Source organism: Rhagoletis pomonella, unplaced genomic scaffold (genome assembly GCF_013731165.1).
Source record: "Rhagoletis pomonella isolate Grant_MI unplaced genomic scaffold, Rhpom_1.0 Rhpom_scaffold_00007, whole genome shotgun sequence".
Classification (NCBI taxonomy): domain Eukaryota; kingdom Metazoa; phylum Arthropoda; class Insecta; order Diptera; family Tephritidae; genus Rhagoletis; species Rhagoletis pomonella.
Window position 1 is genome coordinate 68,549,106 of NW_023458561.1, and position 8,903 is coordinate 68,558,008.

The 8,903-nt window shown below is 33.1% G+C and overlaps 1 protein-coding gene across 1 annotated transcript in view; it reads right to left on the bottom strand.

Annotated features, from left to right (window-relative positions):
* LOC118743421 (ornithine decarboxylase antizyme-like) overlaps positions 1-8,819 on the bottom strand; it is a 35,513-nt gene extending 26,694 nt beyond the window's left edge. Inside the window, 1 exon segment of the mRNA XM_036476073.1 lies at positions 8,629-8,819. Within this exon segment, the coding sequence (XP_036331966.1) occupies positions 8,629-8,654 (26 nt within the window). The 5' untranslated portion in view covers positions 8,655-8,819.
* Between the last annotated feature and the right edge of the window lie 84 nt (positions 8,820-8,903).

An 8,903-nucleotide genomic window follows, 5' to 3' on the forward strand; every position in this document is an offset into this window, starting at 1 on the left:
CTGTATTTAATCAAATGAGCCGAATGGAAGAAAGTGCGAAACGACCCAGCAAAAAAAAAAATATCTAAAATCAACGGTAATTTTTAGCCCTTCGAACGTGCTCATTGTTATACTAAAATTAAATTGGCTTCTAAAAATTACGAGTAATAAAATGAAAATTTTGATGATTTTTTTTTTTTTTTAATTTGTTGAACTTTTGTGAATTTTGCCCAAAGTTTTAAACTTTGACTTATATGGCGTATGTTATAAGATATATTTTTATAAAAAATTAGTGAAAAAACTTAACATTTAAATATTGTGTGTATATTATGTGTACCTACATTCGTTAATAAATTCAAGCAATTTAATTAAGAAATTCGAGTTTTTTAATGGGTTCATGCCAATGCGGGCAATTTCACCGAAAATCGGGGAATTTCGCGGTGGCCAACGGCGAGAAAGGTAAAATGAGTTGGCATCCCTGATTAGTGCATATCGAGCCCTAACCGCCAAAATAACGTACGCGAATTTTTTTTTCAAAATTTTCTTTTTGATGCAGAAATATTCCTAGAGCATCTAGATCCATTTCTGCATTAAAAAGAAAATTTTGAAAAAAATGTCGCTTACGTTATTTTGGCGGTTAGGGCTCGATATATTCGCAATCCAAATATGCTTTTGTGGGATAGTAAATATGTATGTATAAGATATTTTTTTTCGACACGAGTAAAATGTTAATAAACGAATATGTAAACAAAAGGAAACAAATACATAAGTGAACTCAAACAATTATTAACCTGAAAAGAGGTCTATCACAATTAAATTTCAATGGCATCCACAACTGCTATACATGCGGACATATGTACATACATACTTAACTAGATATTTTTATATTTGCTAATATCTTTAAAAATAATTGAAGTCGATTGGTTCTAATTGCTTATGTACATACATACCACACACATGCATACGTATGTATGTATGTACGTACCTTTGTACAAGTATAGTATGTTCTAGAAACATTCAACGGAAAATAATTTTGTAAAATCGCCATGACTTAAATAAGTTAAGCTTGCATTTATACGTGCACACAAATAATCTGCGTAATAAACGGCCTTATCGAGGAAACACAAAGCACTAAAGATACATACATATTTCTTATCGGATGGATTATATATGTAGGTATCTATGTAAATTTACCCAGTATACGCATTCCTTATATACACTGAGAAAAAGAGTTTAGTTACGTCAACTAAATAGCCCAGCCGGACTTTTTCCCATAATTTCCATGTGGAGTGCGTATACGGGGAAAAAATGACACGACATCAAGTCGAATACAATTCCCGACTCATTGTATTTATGTAGGAACAAAGGAGTGAATTTTTCAATCGGGAGTGTATCTGCTTTCTATAAACGAAGTAAATGGGGATTGTAAGTAAGCCGAATAGTATGACTCCGCATTCCAGTGGTGTACGCAAATTGCCTATATAATATAATCAGGCCAATTCTGAACAGAAACTCCCCGGTAGTTTTCTCTCTTTTCCCTTTCCTCCTATCATGAATAAACATTTCCAGAGGATTTTTTATATTAAATGGCGGAAATGAGCTGTCAAAAGTGTCAATCAGCTTTATCGAAGTTCAAATTTCCTCCTCCCAAATGTTCAGAGAAAATGCTACTCCCTGGGTGTTAATTATCTCTGTACATCTCGTGCTTTAAGTATGTGTACTAGACCTCTGATTCAAACTTCCAGCCAAACAGAGTACATACAGTAGATTTTTATATTCTACTTCATATACAAACCTCTCAGCGTTCTGATTTTTTTAATTTATGCAGATTCAAATGTGTGCCATTTAAAAAAATGTGAAAATAAACTTAATGAGAATTTTTTAATGTAATGACACGATTAGTCATTAATGTTCGATTTTACTTTTGTGTCATTTAATGCCTAGTGGAAATCCAGCATTATACAGGTACAATAATTAAAATAAATATTTACTATTGACAGCTAAAATCATGCTTCGCTTTATTCACCTTATCTATGGCCGGATTGCAAAATACTAGTTGGGGTTCTAATAACTGAAATAAATAACAGATCAAAGCACTGCAATTTTCTAAAACTCGCTAAAATATGAATCATGATTATAGGCCTCCATTTTCTTCGTAACACTAAACTAATTGTCTTTGTGAGAACGTACGTATCAGCCAAGCTAATCTAGCCTGTAAATCTCAACCAAAAATCTACGTTGTATTGTGCGGAGCAGTGTAAATAGAATTATAAATAGAATACATTTGTAGTAAACTTTAGTTTCGTTCCTCAACTTTTCTGGATAAAACCTGTCAAACTGTCAAAAAACAAAATTACTCTCAGAGCAAGAGTAAAAACTGGCAAAACTGTCAAATACGCCATGGGCGTTTTGTTTATCATTTGGCGATCTGCTAATTTATATGCAAACACACAAGCAAATTAACAAAAATACCTACAAAACTTGATATATCTTTGCTAAGATATATTTAATACGGAGAAAATGCAGATGTACTTTAGTTTTTGCTTATTTATTTTCAAATCGTTTTGACAACGTTGAACAGGTTTGACACTTTACCAGATTTTACCAGCATAAATTCTTCGGCTAAAACCTTGCAACTTCTGACAAAGAGAGGACAGATTTTCCTCTACCACATTTCCCCTACTTTGCTAGAGAACCGAGTACGGGAACGCTTCTGGTAAATTCCTTTAACTTTTTGCGGGTTAGGGAACGCAACCTCTTGTTTGCGATAATACGAGTACAAACTGCGAATGACATTTGTTAAGAAATATGTATGAGAGTTGTGTATGGAATACTAGAGTACATACTCGGCCATTTTGTGTGTATAGGAGGAATGAGTTTTCCTGTTGTATACAGCAACCATGATTCGATTATAGTGACATTATTAGTGAGAGAGAAATATATTTAACTGACTTTTTTCCGAGTGTACATACATACATACTATGTACATATGTACATACATACATACATATAGAGATTTCCTTTTGAGAAGATTGTAACTAAAAGCCAAACGAAATTCCTTTGTTTTTATATACATATGTATGTATGTACATATGCAACGACAATTTTGTTTAAACATCTTCGTGTCATGTAATTCAACCACACAAGTCAGTCAAGCCAACTAGATTAAATGCATTGTGGAAATTTCCATTTTCAAATATTAGGGGACAAAATGGGAATTAAGAAAACAAGTAAATTAAATTAGATGCAGTCAAAAGTAGACGAATACATTAAGGCATAAATAATTATGCATGAAAAATTCCCTAGTTAGCAATAGGTAAACCAAAATATTGTTGGAAATTTTGAATTTTTAAAATCTGATTCCAGATTCGTAATCAGCGACCTTAAGAACCCCGACTGTAAAGTTTAAAGCGAATCTAAGGGCCGATTTCATAATAAATTTAAAAAATATTTTAAAATTTAAAGGATGCTTTATTTTGCTGATCGATTTCATACAGCCACTTTAAAGATAAAGGTGCCCATAAAGGCTATTTAGTTAAATACCCAAAATGGAAATTTAAATGACTAAAGGTCCCTTTCGTAAGAAAAAAAGTATATCATTTTCGTAGCATAATTACATATTTATGACAATCAGCTGACGCAATTTTGCCGAGATCAGCATTGCCAACTTTCTTATTTTCATATAAATGAATCTTTTGTTATTATTCAATTGCCAATAAATTATGAAAACACTTCTTGTTTAAAGAACATTTAAATTACACTTAAACAAAAAGGAAACTTTTTTTTGTAAAAGGAACTCTATGTGTTTCATTATGAAATTGGCCCTAAGTGACTTCAATTCGTTTTGACCGTTATATTGGGTACCCTCGAGTAATAATTGTCAAGCGAAGTTTGAAATTTGAAAATCACACGTTAGATTCGTAATTAGCGATCCTAAAAACATTAAAATATGTTATGACCCAACATTTTTGCATCAGGTTTGTAAATATGTAATTTATCCATCGATTTCAGTAAATCACTGTTTTTTCAAAACATCACTTCAGAAAAATACATTGCACTGTAAGTTAGTAATTTTTCTAAAATATTTATTTTGAAAGTGGCATAAGCCCCTTTAACTTAATGAAAAGTAGTGATTTTTCCATGAACATCTATACGAAATTATTTATAGTGAGAAAAAGATAGATATCCTAAGCTAACAAATACTAGTAAATGCTTTCGAAAGTTAGCATAAATATATTTAAACGTATTAAAACGCAAACCCCAAAACCAGAGTAGGCAAAAACTCGGGAGTTCGAGGGAGCGAGCGAGCAAACTCCTACTCAATGCCTCGCAGGCAACTAGGCGCTCGCAGCTCGTACTCGTAGCCAGCGTTGCCAGGTTGAGTTTTTAACGTCATTTGGACGTTTTTTTTTATCCTGTTGACGTTTGGACGTTTTTTGTGTAAAAAATGACGTTTTTTAACTTTCCAGTAATTTTTCTCTGTTACTAAATCTTGTAAGTAGAACTGTTTTTGAATTATTTTCTTAATAAATCTTTGCAAGCTTTGTGTTTTGCAGCAGCTGCTTCGAAAGATATTTATTCTTTGGACACAGATGACTTAAATATGATGCAAACCAATTGTACGCGCATTTTTTTGGATTCTTGGACAAAGGCTGGTTGTGTAAACACTTGAGGTTACGAGACTAATTCTAATGTTTGCAATTGCACAAATCAGGAAGAGCTGATCTATTGCAACACGCACGCTCGCAAAAGCATCAAAAAAGCTGTAGCAGCATAAAAAGTCAGAAAAAATAGGCGACTTTTCTAAGACTTCATTGAAAATGTAATGAACGCACAAAAGGCTGAAATATTGCTATACTCCTTCTTAGCAGAACGTAATTTAGCATTTTCGACAACCGACCCCCTAACCAAATGTCTACAAGAAAAAAAAATTATTAAAAATCAACGCGATCATGTAGCCGCTTTAAACTTGCACATTTTTCCCTGAAATTTAATGGGCTATCAAACTGCATACTCAAAAAAATTAAAAAAAATCTGAACAAAAAGTTTAAAATATAGCTGAAACTTTGCAGATTTTTTATAATTTTTAAACAAAGTTTGAAATGTGGATTTATATTTTGTTTGTTATATAACGAGCTTGGCTTTTATGGAAAAATAATAAACATTAAATAAACAAAAGAAAAAAAGCCAAAATCGATCAAAATGTTGATGACTTAATCAGCTGATCACAAGTGTATGTATAAAATCATTTTTATATTAACGATCTCAAACCAGTTTAAAATGAATTCTAAGTGCTCTGTCGAAATGACATTTTAATATAATTTTACTGAGGTGATAGGTATATATCGAGCCCTAACCGCCAAAATAACGTAAGCGACATTTTTTTCAATATTTTCTTTTTGATGCAGAACTATTCCTAGAGCATCAAGATGCATTTCTGCATCAAAAATAAAATTTTGAAAAATATGTCCTTTACGTTATTTTGGCGGTTAGGGCTCGATATGTACCTTTGTATACAATAAAAGTTTAATAAGAACAATTTTTTGTACATTCATTTGAAAAAGACGTTTTTGGGTAGGAAATGACGTTTTTTCAGACCAAGAGGGACGTTTTCTCATGCCGAAGACCTGGCAACACTGCTCGTAGCAGCAATGAGGCGAGGCACGAGAAGTTTGGCTTGCTTGGCAAACGAGCGAGCGCTGCTTGTTTCCTCGCACTCATGAACCAAAAATACAAGATCACGCCTTCTTCTTAGTAGCCCGTTATAATCGCATTTAGGAAAAAAGTTGGGCGACTTTGACATTAGCCGTTTGTTTACATTTGTTCGTTCGCGTGATCTTGTGTCTTTCGTTCATGATTAGTGGTACTATTTGCAAATAAGTGCAAGACGCTGCCATTCCCAGTTAATTTTCCTCCTCTATAATCAAGACGTTGCCATTTTTATACCTTTCATGAGCATGAAATGGTATTATAACTTTGGTCCGATGTTTGTAAGTACCAGAACAAAAAGAGATAGACCCATGAAAATGTATACTTATATGATCAGAACGTCGAGCTGAGTTGATTTAGCCATGTCCGTCTGTCCGTCTGTCTGTCTGTTTGTATGCAATCTAGTCTCTCAGTTTTCGAGATATCCGGATGAAATTTGGTAGGTGGGTGTATTTTTATAATGTATTAATCATTTGTCGGAACCGGAAGAATCGGACCACTATAACATATAGCTCCCATACAACTGATTGTTCAGATATGAGATTTTTCATTATAACTTCTCCATTTATGTAGTTAAGAACAAGAAATTTCGCAGCACTTTCACCCATTATCAACAGAATACTTATAGTGAAAATTACAAAGATCGGGTCACTATAACCTATAGCTCCCATACAACGGATTGTTCAGATATAAAATTTTGCGTTATAACTCCTCCATTTATATAGCTAGGAACATGAAATTCCGCACTGTTTTCAATAATTATCTACAGAAAACTTACAGTGAAAATTAAAAAGATCGGGTAACTATAACCTATAGCTCCCATACAACTGATTGTTCAGATATGAGATTTTTCGTTATAATTCATCCATTTATGTAGCTAGGACCATGAAATTTCGCGCTGTTTTCAACAGAAGACTTACCTCGAAAATAATAAAGATCGGGTCACTATAACCTGCAGCCCCCATACAACTGATTGTTCAGATATGAGGTCTTTTATCATAACTCCTCCATTTATGCAGCTAGGAACATGAAGTTTCGCACCATTTTCACTCATTATTAACAGAATACTTACAGTGAAAATAACAAGGATCGGATGACTACAACATATATCTTCCAAACATCTGATTGTTCAGATATGGGATTTTACTGTAAAACTTCTTTATTTGAACAGCTAAAACCGATAAATTTCGTAAGATATTTTATAAATAATAATACAAAGTCTACTGAGAAAATCGTCAAAATCTATGCTGTATAAGCTTTATCTCCTATAGCACTGATTGTTCAGATACCAGTTTTTGCGATATATCTCCTTTATGTAGGAAACTAAACCCAATAAATTGTGTTACCGGTTTACATACCGATCACATAGCGGTGAAAATCACTTAGATTGTTTAGATGCGATTTTTTATATAAGTATGTAACTCCTCTATCGATGTATGCAGATGTATTCAAAAGCAGTAATCTGTCAAAGTAAAATTTGCAGATGTTCATGAAAGGTATGAAGCCTTCGGCATAGCCGAAGACAGCGCTGCTCTTATTTAACTTTATTTTCCTCTTTATAATCAAGCAATATTAAAAAGGAATTTTTCACCATCGAATAAACAGTGAGTTTGGTATGTATTTGCAAATTAGTTTTATTGGCAAATAGCTTACGTATAAACGTAGTAACAAACCAAGAGACTTCTCCATACATTCATATGTAATGTGCGTTGGTTAACCGCTTAAAGCGCTCTTACACATACGTATGTATATACATAAATAATAAAACAAAAAACACACTAAAACGGAATCAGGGATAAAACAAAACCGTATTAAAAACAATCAACCGATCAGCGAAAATCCAGACAATTCTTATTAGATGTGATAAGAGAATCACCATAGTGTTTTAAAAGGGAAAACAACTGGTGATTTAGTGCATTTGAGGTAATTGCTCATAGAAAACAACGATATTTAACAAAAGTGTTTTGTCTATAACTTTTAAATGGTTAATATTAGCCCTCCCCCTCCGGATTGTTAATAGGGGGATCGAAGCGCGTCGTTTGGTACCCCTCCAGACTTTTCCGGACCTTTTAAGCGGTTGTTACCCTATACTATTACCCTAAGTTCCTGTAAATAGTAGTACATAATACCCATATCTGTAATAAGAAAATTTGAGTAATTTGTTCGGATTTTGAGGATTTTTGATTTGTTTTTGAGGTATTTGGCAATTTTTTGTGGCAGCACTGGAATGAGTACATATGAATGGACATATATATGCACATATCGATATGTTCGTAAAATGAAATGGTGGATCAACGAAGCAAATCGAAAACGAGTAGAAATAAACATTGAATATAGAAACAAAAGCATAGAAACACAACGAACGCAACGACACGTAATGGTTGCGCGATGAGGCACATACATAACTACATATGTATGAACATACGTATGCAAGTAGATATGTAATAATAAAGTAAAGAAATAAAATTTCAAAGGACAACGCCAAGGAAACGAAGTATTTGAAATCTATTTATTTCACTTACTTTACTTACGTATGCCCCTAATATATGTATGTACGTGCACGACTAATTCAAAAGTAGGTATTCGCACCTGAAGGGCTAATAAGAACACGTGCCATTGGCCAAAAGTGGTAGGACCATCAGTTTTATGGCACAAAATATGTTATAACGGTACTTATGACCGCCATCACGATATCAACCAAAAATTTTACAATTTGAGTAAACCAAACGAGTTATGCCACATTTGTTCACTAAATAACCATAGCCACACCAAAACAACCATCACAATTCTTGCCATCATTAAAATTGGAACGAGATCTAGAACAATCACCATAGCACTTCATTATCTTCGTTCCTATTTGACTTATTTTCTATTCACTACATAATTGATTTTTCTTGTTGGACTCTTTGCAATCACAGCCACTTTTTCGTTTTTACTTACAGTTTATTATTCATGTTTGATGGCATTTTTACACTTAATGGTTGCAACTTATATTCACTTGAAATAATAATAAAATAAAGTTTGATAACTTCGCTAGCTTTGTTTTAAAAACTGGTTTTGTGAAAAACGCACAAAAGACTTTCAGGCTTTTAACCTTTTCTTTGCAAATGTCAAAAAAGACTATCGAATTGAGCAAGGCGAATTTCCGTTTTTATGCATTCGATTCAGTGATGCCAGACATACTCTGATAAATTACCTATCAAAATCGGGGAAAA